General features: G+C 43.6%; 1 protein-coding gene across 1 annotated transcript in view; it reads left to right on the top strand.

Annotated features, from left to right (window-relative positions):
• The first annotated feature begins 3,345 nt into the window (after positions 1-3,345).
• The window catches only part of LMBR1 (limb development membrane protein 1), a 68,459-nt gene continuing 53,178 nt past the window's right edge, over positions 3,346-18,626 (top strand). The window contains exon 1 of the mRNA XM_053359388.1: positions 3,346-3,731. Within this exon, the coding sequence (XP_053215363.1) occupies positions 3,669-3,731 (63 nt within the window). The 5' untranslated portion in view covers positions 3,346-3,668. The remainder of the gene's footprint in view (positions 3,732-18,626) is intronic.

Genomic DNA, 18,626 nt, shown 5'->3' with positions numbered 1-18,626 from the left:
ATAATGCTTTCCACGTTCCTGAAACTTAATAGTTACTATACAATTTCCCACCACACCCGTCTATTTTGCCTAGTGAGTGTTACCTGGCAGGGCCAACCTAGCAAGACACATTGCCCCTTCCCTCGCCTCATCCCTGCCCCTGCAACAGATATTAAAAGGGCATTGGTCAGCTATGAAATAAAACCTGTACACAAAGTTAGCTTTCCACGAACTTTAAACCGTTAGAATGGAATACATCCAATAACCCGGAAATTAGAGTGATTCAAGACGGACACTTCCCAGAATGGCTCACTCTGAAAAATCCATACTCCCACATTAAAAACATGTCAAGAAATACCCCAAGCTCATAAATTATTGGTCAAATGTTTTCAACAGATCTGCCCAGTAATTCACAGTGACTGCTCTTCCTTAGATCACTCCCCTTTGCACTTTCAAAAGGATGTTATCTGTGATTTATATCATAATGTATTTCTATTGTGGCTGTTATTGATAGAGAGCAGGAGAACCATGGCATGCAATGGAAATCCAGAACAGTTCTGAAAAAAAAAAAGAAATCCTGTTTCATGACACATACTATAAACCTCACATTTTGCTGTACTTCCTGTGCATGTCATGGTGACTGCGGGGAATGGTATTGGCACTTCTACCTCCTCTTCCCTCCCCACTCTTAGAATCTGTTCCAAAGCGTTGAGGGTGTGTGTTAAGGGGACAGGAGAAGAAGTTCCATTATGTGAGCATAACTCTGCACATGGTTGGATTCAAGCTTAGATCTCTTTAGAGCTTTGCAGTTAGAATTAACAGAGTATCTCCAAGCCATGTTTAATTCATGTGTGTACAGATCCATAACATGCATTTAATGAGAACAAACTGAACATGTCAGGGACCTATGGTTCCTGGGAGGCTGCCTTCCAGAAAGAACATCACTGCAAGCAGGAGACCAGTCTGCCACCATCCATTGTCCAAAGCAGCAGCCACAGGGAGGTCGCTTTCACAATCTCTGCATGAATGAATGAATCAGTTGTCACTTGCCCTGGGACTGCACAAGAAAATGGAAAGGACATTCTGGCCCCATTCACCAGCCAAAAGAACAAAAGACATCCACTGCTACTCAAGCAAGAACACCAGCAAAGCTTCTTTTCTCCAGGCTGAAGATAGCCAACTTTTTCAGCCTTTCCTGATTTTGTTGGAATATCTGCTGTAGTGCTGATTCAGATGCTTCTTCCACTAGTGATGTAAACATGTATATTTGCAGAGATGATGAATCCCAAATCCTCACATTTGTACAATATCCATCCATGCAGATTGGTTGATTCCCTGGGCTGGGCTGGTAAAGCATGAGAACACAATGAATAGCTCACAGAAATCAGGCTGTTCTAAGAAATAAGAATATACGTTTTAAATACAAGAATATACAATTTTTAGTGCAATTTTGGCAAATGGTATTTATTCTAGATGCATACGTCTAGAACTAAAGTGAACTTGAAGATTTATAAGTGACCAATGAGTGAGAATGAATTAAAATAGATAAGTATAGATAGTTTGGGACAATGAATTGTTACCCTAGGAACAATGATTCTATCACTGAGTTAAATATCACGTTTTGACAGTTTTAACACTAACACATCCATGGTAGCAAAGTGTAACAAATATGAGCTAAATGAACTGTTTCAAATCATTTGTTAAATAGCCCTTAGCAGTGACTATCAAATCTATCAAAATACTGGTGATGTGTAATGGAAATGATGTCAGTACTTACAGTCTCTTTAAGTAAGTAATGCTATTACAAATGTACAGCTAAATAGGAACCAGTGTCATCTATCTGCTAAATGTAAAAATGATCACAGACCAATTGTGAGATTCTTAATTAATAATTCTTGTTGGATGGTTATCTAGTAACTGAAAATCAAAGCCAAAGTAATTAGGAACATAGGAAACTGCTGTATAACAAGAAAGATCCTTGGTCCATTTACCTCAATATTGTCAACACTGACTGGTAGCAGCTCTCCAGGGTTTCAGACGGGATATTCCCAGCCTTACCTGGATATCTTGGGGATGAAACTTAGGACCTTGTGCATCTTAAACTGGAAAGAGGGAGCAGCTTGGTTCATCCTCTCTACCCTGCAGCCATAAAGGAGTCTTCCTTCCTAATCTCTGTAAATGTGTCAAACTGCAAGCCCCTTGAATATCACCAAGTTGCTTTCAAATAATGAGAATGAAAAATACTGTTTTCATGTTGCTTTTCGGTTCCATAGGGGCCAACTATTCAGTCATAACGAATGTGGTTGATTTATTAGGGACACCGGCTGACAGAACTTGATAGACGCACGGCAATCAACACGTTAAGAATGCAGAGGGGTCAAGAGAGAAATATTACGTTACCCTTCTTCGGATGTGTCATTCCTATGGATGTGTCATTGCTGTTACTAAAATATGTTTTTTGGACTCTGGTTCAGACTAAGTGACTCACACTAAACAGTAGAAGCACCACTTACTGGACTGTACCATTTTAGCCTGCAAGATGGGGGAAATACCAGAGTGTTCTTTCGGATATACCATAAATTTCATATACAGTGGTACCTCGGGTTAAGAACTTAATTTGTTCTGGAGGTCTGTTCTTAACCTGAAGCACCACTTTAGCTAATGGGGCCTCCTGCTGCCGCCACACGATTTCTGTTCTCATCCTGAAGCAAAGTTCTTAACCAGAGGTAATATTTCTGGGTTAGCGGAATCTGTAACCTGAAGCATATGTAACCCGAGGTACCACTGTACATGGAAAGCTAGAACATGGGGGGGGGGGAATCTTGTGCTACCTGTGGAGCCTGCCACTAGAGGCCGTCGCCTCACCTCAGAATCATAAAATTGTAGTTGGAAGGGGACCCGAAGCGTCATCTAGTCCAACCCCCTGCAACCTTGCCTCATGGGTAGGCCGGCCCTGCAGACAAACATAAATGAATAAGCATGCACCTGCTGCGCTGTGAGCTTTCCGCTTTTAAGAACATCAGCGCCGGCGCCTCCTCGTGGAATAGCCACACTGGCTCCGCCTATTTAGAACCCTGCAAACCTTTGCCTAAGCCCCACTTTGCATCTTTGGCTCCACCTCTTCCCAATGCCTCTTCCTAAGTCAACAACTCCACAGCATCGCCCACTCCCGCTCGCAAGCTCCGCCCTCGAGAGGCGCGCGCGCGCTCTTCGCAGCTTTTGCTCGCGCGCCTCTCCTTGCAACGCAGAAGAGGCGGCGGTAGCCACACCCTCGCCGCTTAAGCTCCGCCCTCCTCGAGCGCTGTGGTCGCGGAGGCCCTGCCCCCTGCCCGCCCTTCGCGCGGGCGGGCACTCTGCCTCGTCTGCGCAGGCGCAGCGTCACCCTTGAGCGAGGTACCCCCTCAGAGAGGCTGTCCGATCCGCCCCCCTCAGCCGCAGGACGGTGTGTGACAGACCCGGCGGCGGGGGAGCGAGGAGGCGGCGGCGGCGCGCGTCGTTAAGTGTCGCGTCGTGCCCGCGCCTCACTCCCGCCCCCTCCGCCCTCTTTCCCTCACCCGCTCACCCCCCCAGGTGTCAGGGGCATCCGCCGCCGCCCCCTGCCATGGTCCCCCGCCCGTCGCCCTGGAAGCAGGAGGAGCTGGGGCGGCGGCCGCCATTGCCTGAGGGGGCTGCGAGGCGGCGATGAGAGGATGGACGCGGACGAGGTGACCATCCGCGAGCAGAACTTCCACAGCCAAGTGCGGGAGTACACGGTGCGTAGCCGCCGGGAACCGAGGGCCCTTTCGGGGCTGCTGGCACCGCCTCCCTCGACGGCCCTCTCGCCCTCCCTCCGCTACCGCCCCCCACGGTTCTAACGTGTCGACCCCATTTGCCCCTTCAGGATCCCGCTTGCTCTGCCCCCCCCCCCCCACGAAGGCCCGCCTACACCGCCCCCGCGTGCGGGGAGACGGCGCTGCGCTCTCGCTTTGCAAGCGGCGCCGAGAGGGCTCGTGTGTTTTGCACCTGCGTTTTATGCGCCCGGGCAGTTAGTAGACGCTGCTGCTGCTGCTGCTGTTTTTAAAAAGGACTTCCCTTGTGGTTAAGTTGCGCCCTCCTCCCTCGCCTTCCGCAAGTCACGCTTCGCCTTTCAGTTTAAAGAAACTGTTCCACGTTTTTCCGTATTTGTGTGCGTGTTGCCCCTACTGTCGCTGCTTAGGGACTAAAGCCAGATTTTAAGCATTATGTAGTACAGTAGTTGCAAAAATGTAATGAGACTATTAACCGCGTTGCACTTTTGTGCAGCTTTGGAAGTATGTGGTCATAGTTTCTGTGTCCAAGGAGGATTGGCCTGAAGAGTTTCTACACCTGAGCAGGGTGTCTATTATTATTATTATTATTATTATTATTATTATTATTATTATTATTATTATTAAAAGTTCTATAATTCTTTTGTTTCCACCATAGGCAGAGGAGGTACAATAATAAATAGCACTTTACAACCCTTTAGCAGCATCATTGTTCTTAAGTGTCTGGGATGTCTCTGTAGACAGAGTTCTGGGTTTTGCTTATGTCAGGTACTTGCTGTAAGTTGGTTTTATGGTCTGTGACTTTAAAACAGCATTGTGTTACTGTATTTATTACTTGCTGTATATAACACTGGGATCCCTTTCAGGTGAAGAACAGTTTAGAAATATAATAAATACGTAAACAAACATGTCTGAAATATAATAAACAAGGTAATGTGGGTCAAATGTGTTCATGGGATACTTTTGCACTCTTTTGGGCATAAGTTATGTGGGTCAAATGTATTCATGGGACGCTCTTGCAGTGACCTTTCATTTCAGCATATAAAGTGTTGACTGACTGACACTTAGTTCATGAAGATCTTTTCACTTGGAAAAGCTTAAGCTCATATGACTGCCCACAGTATGGGTATACAGGGTAGAGAAAAAACCTTTACAGCCAGTATAAGTGGTATGTATCATACATTCCTGCAGGAGAATGTCTTCCTCATTCTCATATAACCCTCTCCCCAAACACAGCCCATACAAAGTATGGCAGCTGTATTGACTGTACCGCACACACTGTAGCTGTACTCTCTAGTTCTGATTCTCAGTACCTGTAAGTAAATTATATACTGCTTGATTGTAATAAAACTTCTCAGTGGTCTCATTAGTTTCATTAGTACTAATTTCTGAGTAAAATTGAAGCATTCAAAGTTCAGTCCATCACCTTTTGCACAAGTGATGTGTTTTTGATGTATCCAGCTATCCATTGCTTTTACCTCCTTTGCTGAATGTGGGAGTACATTCTACAAAGAAGCCTATGCCACTCTGATTTGCATATAAAGTGCTTCCTAGCTCCAGATCATAATCCAAACCTTAACCCAAGCCTGGAAGTACCGGTATATGGTGTCACCACAGCCCTTCTATAAATACCATCTACTACTTTTGCATATCATGTACTGAGCAGGTGTGCAGGATTGTTGCATATACAGTAGTACCTCGGGTTACAGATGCTTCAGGTTACAGACTCCGCTAACCCAGAAATAGTACCTCGGGTTAAGAACTTTGCTTCAGGATGAGAACAGAAGTAGCGTGGCGGCAGCAGGAGGCCCCATTAGCTAAAGTGGTACCTCAGGTCAAGAACAGTTTCAGGTTACGAACGGACCTCCAGGACGAATTACATTCTTAACCCGAGGTACCACTGTATTTCCATCTTCTAGAACAGATGGGAAGCCTCAGGCCTCGGGTGCAAATGTGATCCTCCAGGCCTCATCATTTGGCAATTGGGACTTTCCAAAGGTCATACTCCTCATCAGCTTTTTACTGACTGGAATGTGTCCTTGAACTGGGATAATGTTTTTTAATTGCCAGAGTAAAGCATGGAGAGATGTATGTGCATAAAGAAACACCCTACTTTTTGTGTGTGGTCATGCCTATTGTTCCACCCAGTTTTGTCTCTAGTCCCACCTAAACTGGCATGCCACTCCCATAAGGTTGCCAATGGGGGAATATAGCCCTCATGCTGAAAAAGATTCCTCACACATTTATAGATGAATCTCTAGAGGTCATGTTGTTTGCAATTGACTACCATCAACTTTTGGGGGAAAAAAGTTGTACCTCACTTTGCCCCCAAAGGAGCTCAAAAAGTGCATGGATCCCCCACCCCACTATACTTCATAACAACCCTGTGAAGTACGTTAGGGTAATGGGTTTAAGGTTACCAAGTGAATTTCATGGCTGAATCTTTCTAATGCTGACACAAACTGTTGAACCTGTGCCAGTCAAGTACAAGAGTACATCATTTGTCTAGCCTCTCCAGATCAGTCCTGTATTAGCCAACTGCCTCGTAAGTGCTATGTACTTTGTGACTCTGTACCCACTAATGTTTCGCTTTTCCCCACATCATACTAAATACTATTCTCACAGCATTCTTCCCCAACCTGTTGTCCGCCCCCCCAACTTTGTATAGTTTCATGCTGGGTACATTCAGAGATACATAACTGTCTGTATGGCCTCTTCGGAGTTGTCCGCTTTGGTTCTATAACATCTCCCCACCCCCGCAAATACAAAAGTGAATCTGCACGTCTCCCCATGAAGTGATGTGCCAATTTAATACTGAAAAGTTGGATGTGTGAGTAAATTGTACTCCTGCTTATTTATTGCCTGATGCCACCTTGAATTGTTGTGCTGTAAGGCATGCCCTCCATCCCATTATTCAATACCCCCCAGTGTAACATTTTACATTTCTGTCTCTCCTTCGGCTGATTTTAATGTTTGATAAAGGCAGTACTTAAAACCACCATGTTGCTTTGTAAATTCCATAGGCAAGTATGGGGTGGCTTGTTGCGTTCCTTCTTTCCTTACACACGTCTTTCACACTTTCTCCAGACTGAGCATGGCATGCATCAGAATGAGGGAATATGTGGTTAACACCGCAGTGTCACAGGACTACGTCATCTCCTCTGCACAATACTTTTGGTAATGGATTTTATAGTTGCTCAGCCTGTGTTAAATGCTGTTCTTAACCAGAAATAGAATATATAGTCTTTCTCTAGGAATGTTATGGTATACGTCCCCCAAACTGTGTTTTCAGTTTTGGCCTCTAATTTTTTATTGAAAAAACTGTAACAGGTTAGATAAAATTAGTGTTCTTGGAAGCTTTTTGTAACCTGGCATACTTCCTTAATTGCTTTTTTGCACTACACTATTCCCGGAATCAGGCTGGTTCCTGTGGCCTGGGACACATTGTTCATTTAATGCATGGAGAATCCTGCCTTTCAGAGTAGGAGCAGACCAGATTGTTTAGCTTGTTGGTTTTTATTATAGTGACCCTTCTTGTTTTGCTTGTTTTATTAGATCAAGGTGTGAACAACTGAGGGTCTGTTCTCATTTCTGAGGATTTGTTATTTTCAGCTTTGGTCTTTTATAAAACCTTCCCCCCCTTCAGTTGTAAGCTGATATTTTCAGTAAAGTGAATGTTAAGCCCTTCTCAGAAATTGCAGCCCACACATAGCACAGCAACACTTCTGTGCTGTGCAAAAGTTGCATAATAACTAATACCTTAAGTTAGCCTTCTGCTTTTTTCATAATTCTCATCAGCATCTTCTTACTGTTGGTCCAATTCTCCTGGTGCTAGGAACCTAGTTTGCATTTTGAATAGCTACAAATTTAGTTTGTGAAAGTGGACTTGGCAGTCATACCATCCTTTTGCTCTTCAGACAGCACAAACGTACAACAAAATTACCAAAGAATAATACAGTAGTCAGTTTCTTGTACCCATGTCATCATGCCATCTTTGTTTGGATTCAGCTTCAGATAGCTTGCCTCACCTAGTCCCTTGCTTCATTGAGACTCTGAATAATAGACTCAAACCCCTCAAAATAATAGACTCAAACCCCTCAAAATCAGACTCAAAATACAGATAAACATCAAACAAATTGTAACATTTTCTTAGCAATATATGAGAAAATGGACTTTCTGGAAGTGAAATTGCACCATGGGTGCCTTCACTTCCTTTCTATTGAATTATAAAACTCCAGTGTGGAATTTCTTTTTATAACATCCTTTCCAGTCTTTGAAGTGATAGCATTCAGAGTAAATGATGGTTGAGATGCACCAAATATGCCAACTTAGCATTTTTAAAGGCTACATGTTTATAAATAATGCACAATACATTTTCCAGAAATGAGATGACTTGCAGTTTAGAAAGTTTGTTGACTGATTCATGGAGATCACAATTAAATGAAAAGAAAAGAGTTATAGAATTGTAGAGTTGGAAGGGATCCTGAGGGTCATCTAGTCCACCCCTGCAATGCAGGAATCTCAATTTGCAATCCCCATCCAATTGAAACCATATCAGACCCTGCTTAGCTTTACAAATGCCAGCAGCTTTATTGCTTCAGTTTTAACATGTTGATTGATGGCCAGTGATCAAAAGACATAACTTTTCTGGTTGCCTTGCACCAGACTCCTATGACCCTCTCAATGCTAAATGCATATACAGTGGTACCTCGGGTTAAGTACTTAATTCGTTCTGGAGGTCCGTTGTTAACCTGAAACTGTTCTTAACCTGAAGCACCACTTTAGCTAATGGGGCCTCCTGCTGCCACTGTGCCGCCAGAGCACAATTTCTGTTCTCATCCTGAAGCAAAGTTCTTAACCCGAGGTACTATTTCTGGGTTAGCAGAGTCTATAACCCGAAGCGTATGTAACCTGAAGTGAATGTAACCCGAGGTACCACTGTATATCCCTCCAGAAGCTCCCAGACCATGGCAACAGTTCTAAGGAGAACCCAGTTGAACAAATGTGAATGATATTAAATTTATAGTTTTGATGATTTGTGTGTAGAATTTAGGGTTTTCGTGAAAAAGTTTAAAGGACTACTCATGGTGCTATTGTTTCATGAAAATCTTAAATATAAATCCTTAATTAGTTTTCTGGAAAATCTGGAAAATAATTGAAACAATTATTAAATACAGTTTTTTCATCCTCAGTGCTTGTTTACTGTCTAAGTAAATGGCATTCATTCTGCTGTATTGAGTGAAATTCCCTGGTATAAATTAGATCCTCTGGGTATTTTTTCCATGTAGGTGTGTTAAATAGAATATGTTGCATAGAGGTAATTTATGGTTGTTAATTCATGGTTTCTCTCAATCCCTTCCCAGAGTTCATTTGTCTCCTATGGTGGGAGTGACTACTTTTGTCTAAGAACTAATTACCGTATTTTTCATCCCATAGGACGCTCCGCCCCATAGGAGGCACCTAGTTTTTTGGGGGGGAAATAAAGGAAATCCCCCCCCTTAATTTCCCCCCCAAAACCAGGTCGGGGAAACCGAACCAGGTCGAGGAACAGCGGGATGGCGGTGCTGCGCCTCCCTGCTGTCCCCCGAGCTTGTGGGGCTGGCCGATGTCTGCCCGGTGCACGGGGCGCACTGCTTCAGCGTGCCCTGCCCGCTGGGCGGCAGGCTGCAATCCGCAGCGTGGGGAGCCCTGCGGGGAACTCCTGCAGGGCTCCCTACGCTGCGGATGTCTGCCTGGCGCGCGGGGCGCTCTGCTTCAGGGCGCCCCTCGCGCCGGGCAGCAGGCTGCTGTCCACAGCGAGGGGAGCCCTGCGGGGAACTCCTGCAGGGCTCCCCACGCTGCAGATGTCTGCCCGGCACGAGGGGCGCTCTGCTTCAGGGTGCTGTTTGCGCCGGGCGGCAGGCTGCTATCCGCAGCGTGGGGAGCCCTGCAGGGAACTCCTGCAGGGCTCCCCACGCTGCGGATGTCTGTCCGGTGCGCGGGGCGCTCTGCTTCAGCATGCCCCGCATGCCGGGCGGCAGGCTGCTATCCGCGGATGTCTGCCCGGCGCGAGGGGCGCTCTGCTTCAGGGCGCCCCTCGCGCGGGGCGGCAGGCTGCTATCCACAGCCTAGACAGCCCTGCGGGAACTCCCGCAGGGCTGCCTAGGCTGCGGATGTGTTCCCGAAGCGCCAGGCGCTCTGCTTTCAGTGCGCCTGGCGCTCCGGGAAGCAGGCTGCGGATCTCCCGCAGGGCTGCCTAGGCTGCGGATGTGTTCCTGAAGCCTGGAGAGCGAGAGGGGTCGGTGCGCACCGACCCCTCTCGCTCTCCAAGCTTCAGCGAAAGCCTGCATTCGCACCATAGGACGCACCCAGATTTCCCCTTCATTTTTGGAGGGGAAAAAGTGTGTCCTATAGGGCGAAAAATACGGTATGTATGGCAGTTTTTAGTTTCCTAATCCAATTAGAGAGCAAATTTATATGGATGAAGAACATTAACTTGGCTCCTAAGTTGCTCCTTTATTCACATAAGGGGGAGATATCAGCCAACTCCCCCCTCTATCTGCAGCCATGTGCACAATATTGTACACCATTCCTAAGGGTCTCCAAACCCAGGAGAAGATTATTGGGTACTGCAGAAGGTAGGGGGAAGTGAGAAATCCCTCTTCCATGAATATGAATTTTGTTCTGCTCACAGGTGAAGTGTTGTATTTTTGGCCCCTCCTTCATTCCAGATACCGTAACTGCGGTAGAAAAGTCAACAGTTGCATTGATAAGTGTTCCAAGAGATGAAGGGAGGGGGGCATGGACTTGGTTTCGCCTGCTCCTATTCACTTCCATTTCTCTGCTGGAGGTAGATATGATTTTCTGATAATAGAATCACAGAATTGTAGAGTTGGAATTGACCGCAAGGGTCATCTAGTCCAAACCCCTGCAATCCAAGAATCTTTTGCCCAATGCATAGCTCAAACCCACAACCCTGAAATTAAGAGTCTTATGCTCTACTGGCTGAGCTATCAGGTTGTGTGCTTACAGTTAGATTGGATCCAGTGTTGTATGTGGCTTCTAAAAATTAAGGGAAAATGTGGGTACTCAATCACATATATTTGTGATTTGGCTGCTGCCATTTGTTCTTAGTTTTTCCACACAAACTACCAATCAATATCTGTCTTTTAAGTAATTTTTCAATGTCTCCTTGGAGATGCTATTTTTTCTTTGGCTGGGTTTGTTCCTTCTGTTAGACCATAGTTTAAAATAAATTAATGTGCACAAGTGCTCTTCTCCTACTCTGCTCTTTACTGTGCCAATGTGGGAGAGGAAACATGCCCAAACCAATACAGAACCTGGCTTGTTGTGAAGTGTGAAACCGGGCTCACAAATTTGTTTTCTTTCCAGACAAACCATGAATGGAAGCCAAGTATTAACGTGAATGTGTTAATGTTACAAGAACGTGATAATGTTAGGATTGAAGGCTTTTTCTCTTCTCACTATAACTCTTGATTAATTGGCCTACCTGGCATGTTGCTGAGAATCTTCTAAAGAACAGTACAATTGGTCCTTTATTTGACCTGTAGGACTTGCATCACAGACAGTTGTTTTCCTGAGAAGCTAAAAATGGATAGAAATTTATTCAGCTGAGTTCAAGGTGAAATGTATTCTCTTTCTGTGTGAATGTTGACCAGAGTGGGTTTGAACTATTCGGTCATCATTGTTACATTTTTCCTCTGATTACTTGAAGCCACAGCAGCAGGCATGTTAGTATTGCAGTGCCTGTTTCACACCCTTATAAATGCCTATTTCACACACTTATAAATCCACATTTATTTTGGATTTTGGTAGTTGGAAGTTGAGCGAATCCTGGTGGACCAGGTCTTTACCTCCCCATTTCTGCTGGGCCAAATTTGGCAGGCAGGTGGGGTTACTATAATCACTATAACAGCAGGTGATGCACTTTGTAGCCCCAGTTGTTGGGACTTCAAAGAGTGGTGTGGGCTGTTTGCAAAAGGACTTTTAAACAGCCCACACTGAAACTGTGCCATGTTTGATGTCAGATGTTGGGCATATGGGCATGCCTTGCCCAAATGAGGAGGCTTCATAGACTAATCCATGGTTTGTTGAAATTTGATTATTTAAAATTATTGTTCAGTATTGTCAGTGAATGTGGCAATGTAATACAGTCCTAAAGTTTTGAGGTTGGATGTGGGAATTCTGTTGGCCGGGCAAGAATTCGAATGGTTCCCCAGAATCCAGATGCCTGCTCAGCTAATAAACTTGTTCTGTGGTCTTTGGGAAACATCAAGTTTTTCAGCATTTATTCTTTTTCGCAAATATTTTTGCAAATATTTGGTAAAATGGTATGATCTACAGTAACTAGAGAAAATACAGAGTCTTGTTTTATTATTTGTACCTCATTGTACCTCATGTACGGTGAATTTATTATTAATTAGCTTAATTTATTAATTCAGAGGTTTTCAACCTTTTTGAGTCCACGGCTCCCTTGACCAACTACATTATTTCTGTAGCATCCCTGTGGGGCTCAGGTGTACAGTTATGTCACCCCTTGCCTGCAGAGCTGGCAACCTCTCACCCTTTTTCAAACACCCTCCCTTGTGGAGTGTTCCCTCAGCCTCCTGATGCCCCCCTCTTCTCCTTGGGAGTCCTCCAGGCAGCTGCTGCTGCTTTCTCTGGTCTCTGAGCTGCCCTCACCCTAGCCTAAAGAGAGCTGCCTCCTTCAGGCACCATTCCTTTTCAGAGCTTATAGCCAGGGCTGCTGCAATAAACAGCTGTGCAAGTTTGGGGTAGGCAGAGATGTGAGAGGGCATCAGAGGAGGGAGGGAAGGAAAGAGGGACAGAGGCCAGTGTATTGTATTGTATTGATCTTTATTACGGCCATTGGCCCATCACATTGGCCAGTGTTGCTCGTGGCAGCCCTGACCATCATTCAAGGCACCCCAGGGTGCCATGGCACACTGGTTGAAAACCACTGAACGAATTAAATTTCTATACCACCCTTCTTCTGAGAATCACATGGTGCTTTACCATAAAAAATGAAATATGTATCATAGTAACAAACAGAAACAACACACCTCCCAGTTTAAAAGGCCATAGATTGTTTACGTGGCCAAAGGCCTGGGAGAAGAGGAATGTTTTTGCCTGGTGCCTAATGATACGCAACAAAGGTGCCAGGCAAGCCTTTGTCCTAATGTCACCAGTGCAACTTATGGCTGAGTGGGCATGTGAACTTGCATGTCATGGACCAAATCTGAATGCTTTAAATCAGGGGTGAGGAACCTCCAGCCTTCAGGTCAGTGTTGGCCCACCAGGCTTCCCCATTTGGCCCCCGAGTCCATTTTGGGCAAGTCACATTCACCTGCCCTGTACCTGACCTGACATCATACTGATAAAAATTGGGCTTGATCAAAGCCTGCTTTGAACAGCTGCCAAAGTGCTTGACAGCTAGCTGGTTGTTGGGAGCCTTTGAAGCATTAAGCAGGAAACCAGCAGTAAGCAGGATTGCTCTCCCGTCACATTAGCCTATGAGAAGAGGGAGTGATCTGCTTGGTTTTTGATTGTTGGTTGTTGATTTTTGCTTTTCTCCAGTTGTGTTAGGGAGTAATATTCTGCTGTAAACAGAATTATACATTTTTAGTGACTCCACATCCTTCTGTTTGTGCTTATATTTTGTTCATAAAAACTTAATGCTAGTTTCTTATTTATTCTAAGGGCATGAAAGTACTGGTTCTAATTTAATGCTTTTGTAGAGTATTATAAATCTGTCATATCAAAAGTATGAAAAATCAATACATTGGGATAAATTTTTATGAGTTATAACTCTAAGCTTCCATGAATATGCAGGTGTGTGGATGTAGTTCTATACTAAAGAATATCATGAATAATTTGATATATTGAGTTTTATTTATATAGTTTATTGTAAAAGTGCCACCTTGGAATTTTATTTATTTTATTTAACAAGATTTATATACTGCTTGATTAGGGACGCGGGTGGCGCTGTGGGTAAAAGCCTCAGCGCCTAGGGCTTGCTGATCGAAAGGTCGGCGGTTCGAATCCCCGCGGTGGGGTGCGCTCCCGCTGCTCGGTCCCAGCGCCTGCCAACCTAGCAGTTCGAAAGCACCCCCGGGTGCAAGTAGATAAATAGGGACCGCTTACCAGCGGGAAGGTAAACGGCGTTTCCGTGTGCTGCGCTGGCTCGCCAGATGCAGCTTGTCACGCTGGCCACGTGACCTGGAAGTGTCTGTGGACAGTGCTGGCCCCCGGCCTCTTGAGTGAGATGGGCGCACAACCCCAGAGTCTGTCAAGACTGGCCCGTACGGGGAGGGGTACCTATATACTGCTTGATTATAAATAGAATCTCTAAGTGGTTTACAAACAATAAAACACATTAAGTTCTCAAAAGTTTCAAACATGCATTTCAAACAATTCAAAATATAAATAAGGTCAACTTAAGCTAAAAACATATTAACATGTGCCAACAACTTCTTTATTTTCAAATTTTCTTCTGCATGCCTATGTCTAGAACAGTCAATGTAGAAGAAGAACCTACACTTTTTTACCTTCTAGCATGGGCAAGGAACCTTTTGACCCGACTGACCAGATCTTTCTCCATCCTCATTCCTGACTGGACAGGTGGGTTGTCCCTTCTGCAGTGCTTCCCAAGTGTCTGACAGCTAACTGGTTGTCAGGTGTCTGGGAACACCAGTGCAAGGGGCTTTGCAAGGGGAACTCTGTTGTACAGATGATTCAGACACACCATTAGGTGCCCCACACTTGACATCACATAAGATGTAAGGTGTGGGGCAGATGGGCATGTTTTGGGGAAACAGGCCTTGTGGATCAAATTAGGAACTATGGTACCCCAAATTTGGCCCATTGGCAAGAGGTTCCTTACCCTTATTAAAGGTGTGTTACAAAAAGCAGCAGAAGAGAACTTGATATTGTTGTGGCTTTATCATACTGCCCTCCTGTTTTAATTGGGAACTTCATTTTTAAAACCAATAATAATAAGCTAAGGCTTGAGGGTGTGGAAAGTACAGTCCTTCCAACGTTCTTTTCTGAAGCAGTGAGATTGATATGGTCTAGCCTCTTGTTCCTTCCTCTACAATGGCAAGAATTTCAGAGATCAGTTTGATGGACCTGGGTTTTCTGAGGACATTGGTATGGGTGGATGATCTAGCAGGGTTAACAAACTTGACTTCTTTATGTTGTTATGCCAAGTAAACTTTGGCTTCCAGGCATTGAAAACTGAGGTAAAGAATGCTTCCACACTCAGAAGCTACATTTCATAGAATCATAGTTGGAAGGGATCTCAGGGGTTATCGAGTCCAACCTCATGCAGTGCAAGAATCTCAGCTAGATTCATCCAACCTTAAAAACCTGCAAGGAAGGAGAGTCCACTGCCTCTCATGGGAGCCGGTTCCACTTTTGAACAGCTCTTACTGTCAGAAAGTTCTTCCTGATGTTTAGTCGGAATCTTCTTTCTTGTAACTTGAATACATTGGTTTAGGTCCTAGCCTTCAGAGCAGGAGAAAACAAGAATGCTCTATCTTCCATGTGACAACCCTTTAGGTGTTTGAAGATGGCTATCATATCTCCTCTCAGTCTCTTCTTTTCCAAGCTAAACATATCCAACTCCTTCAACCATTCCTCATAAGGCTTGGTTTCCAGACCCTTGACCAACTTTATTGCCCTCCTCTGCACACATTTCAGCTTGTCAATATCCTTCTCAGTAATCCTTATGACAACCCTATATGATAGGCCATCGTTGTTATACTACATATGGGTTGGACTGAGAAATTCTTGAATGATACCATCATTCTTAAGGTCTTCCAGGCTCACCATTTTCCTAAGGAAGATGGATAGCTATTGTCATATGGAATAAATTGTTGATGCTCTGTTCACCTCTTTAATTGTAATCAAAGCAGTTCATGAGCAAAGGCAACTGACAATATTATACGATATATATATATATATATATATATATATATATATATACGATATACAATATCTTTATTGTCATTGTCCCATGCAGAACAATTAAAATTGAAAAACTACATAAAACTACTACAAAACTACATAAAACTACATAAAACTACATAAAACTACATAAAAACTACATAAAACATTTAAAAACCCCTAAAAACTCTGAAACCCCATTTTAAAATACACTATACTATAGAGACCCCTTATGCTGCGTTTAGAACCAGAATTGCATTTGCGTAGAAACTGTTTCTCAGGTGGCTAGTCCTGGCCTATATAACCCTATACCTTCTTCCAGAAGGCAGAAGCTGAAAGAGATCATTTCCGGGGTGCGTACTATCCTGCGCTATCTCTGCTGCTTTCTTATGGCACCTGGCAGCATAGATTTGATCTAAGGTGGGAAGAGTGCACCCAATTATTCTCTCTGCAGTCTTTACAACCCTGGATAGCATTGTGTTTTCCCTGGCCCCCACTCCCATTTCCATTCTTTTTTAAAGCATTTCTGAGGCACTAAGGAATGCAAATAAAAATGAAATTTTGATTTGATATTCTTTGCAGAAGTCTGTGAGTGGCATATCTTTATTTATGATGCTTGGGATGGATCTGCATGTAGCTATTAGTACTTTGTTTAGTTGTCAAATGGCCCTGAAGGACACAAGCATTTCCTTATGGGAACACTCTTGCATTAGAATCAGTCTGTTGCCACCTGCTGTATAGAAGAAAGATTGCTAATTGTAATTATATTCACTGCTTTCAATTTGGGAAACTGTTCTAAATTGTTCTAAACCTTTTAATGTGGTTTACAGTTGTAATGCTTTGCAGACTCAACAGTAGTACCACTGAGAAAATAGTTTAAGGAAGGCATTGCTGTTGATTCCATGCATTTGTGTCGTATCATGAGTCCTAAGATAACCTACAAGATAACCAGATTCTCGATCACTAAGCTTGGAAAATATTGGGAATTATTAAATATTAGGAATAATTAAAAATTATTGTGAGGGATCCATGGTTATATTTGCAATTATGGCTGTGTTTTTTCAAGCACATGTGGAAGTAGTTTCACCTGTTTCAGCTTCTGCCCCCTTCATCCTGGTTTCTGCCTCATGCAGTCATCTATCTTCATACACATTCAGCATTTTTGGATAAACTTCCATTATCCCTGACCACTGACCATGCTGGCAAGGAGTGATGGGAATTGTAGTTCAACAACACCTAGGGACCCAAGGTTGAAAAAAGCTGCACTATGGCCTTTCCAGGTTTACATGCAGTTCTGTATCAGCAATTTGAAGATGGTGCACAAATGGTTATATTTCCTGCTGCTTTTATTCAAGAGTTAGTATACTTCAGGGCATTAATGTGGACTGCCCCTCACTTTTTGGGTGTTTATTTGCTTGCTATGAGTTATTATGGCTTCTTGTCAGACCTGCATCGTTTGACCTTTTTTTTTTGTATGTAGTATTTTGCTATTGTAGAACCATCTCTTGAGTTGGGGTTGGGGGAATCTAAGGAATGATTTAGGGCTGTATAATCTCCCCCTGCCCCAGATTTTAGGCCTTTAAAAAAAAACCCCAACCTTTTAAGTACAGCATCTGATCCCTAAGAAGTTCTAGAGCTTAAATTCAGTTACTTTTGCAAGCTCTAGCCATGAGAAATGTTGGTCCTTGGACACAATATGCTTGGAACGTGATAATAATATTGCCAACCTTTCTTAGCCCTATTACAGAATATATGGTATGTAAACTTCTAGGAACTGAGAGTGGTTAAATCACTAGAATGAAACATTGTATGTAAAAAGACATGGCAGCTGCTAGTGTATTCTACTGACAGTTAATTTCACTTGTATCATTTTGTAGTTTGGTTGTTGGAGTCTCAACCACTAGCCAAACAACAGAAAGATACTGTGTAAGTGAAATTAACTATCTGTAGGATATGCTGGCAGCTGCCATCTCTTATGTATAATGTTTCATTCTAGACGATTTATCTAACCACTCTAGTTCCTAGTGCCTTCATCTGCCCCTGCTGTAACAAAACATGTCCCTTCTGTATCGGTTTCTACAGCCACAGCAGATGCTGTAACCCTCCAATGGTTTGACTTCATCCCCAAAGGCGCACTCTTCCATTGTCTCTCGAGACAAATGGGTGCCAACCATGTTGGTTAGTTGTAGAACACTGGATGAGGTTTAGCATGAGGAAGAGGTGAGGAAAGGATATACTTTTGATTATCCTCTATAGCATCACCTGACAAATTGTTTATAGACCCATTTCCTACTCTATCCTAAAAATACACTTTGAAGATCACTATGATGAAATTATGGGCAGCTGCAGTTGGAAGTCAGAAATTGATTGCATGTGCAAATCCCTGCATGCCGTTAGGTGTTCTCTGCAAAAATGTGAACTACCTTTATTCTGGCTTTAAATCACACTGATTTAATTTGGAATAATAGATCTCTCGCTGTGGGTTGGAAGTACTGTTTCAGAATTAAATATGACCCTGCTTCCAGTCAAATTGAACTTGGCAAAGCAAGCCATTTTTAATCCATAAGTGTTTTTGCATGAGAACGTAAGTGTTAGCCAATTAATTGTAGATAATGTATTTTAAAATAGTCTCTGCATAAACAACCCTCTAGTTTTTTCATTATCTCCTTCCTGAAACCCTGAGAATGAAGGATAATAGAAGCACTCTGCAGGGTTTTAATGACAAGTCTTGGGTAAGATGAGCTGAACCAGGAATGGGGTACTATATGCTGACAAGCGCTGGCCTGGAGAGTGCTGATCTGTCCAGTCATTTGATATAACTGGTTATTGGCATTTAGAGATAGCTAATTCGAGTGAAAGCACAGTGAATAAAGCCAGAGTCCAAAGAAATTGCAAATTAATATACTGTTCAGGTAC

This window comes from Podarcis raffonei, chromosome 12 (genome assembly GCF_027172205.1).
Source record: "Podarcis raffonei isolate rPodRaf1 chromosome 12, rPodRaf1.pri, whole genome shotgun sequence".
Classification (NCBI taxonomy): domain Eukaryota; kingdom Metazoa; phylum Chordata; class Lepidosauria; order Squamata; family Lacertidae; genus Podarcis; species Podarcis raffonei.
Note: the sequence above shows the minus strand (reverse complement) of the source record. Positions and strands in the feature narration are given on the sequence as shown.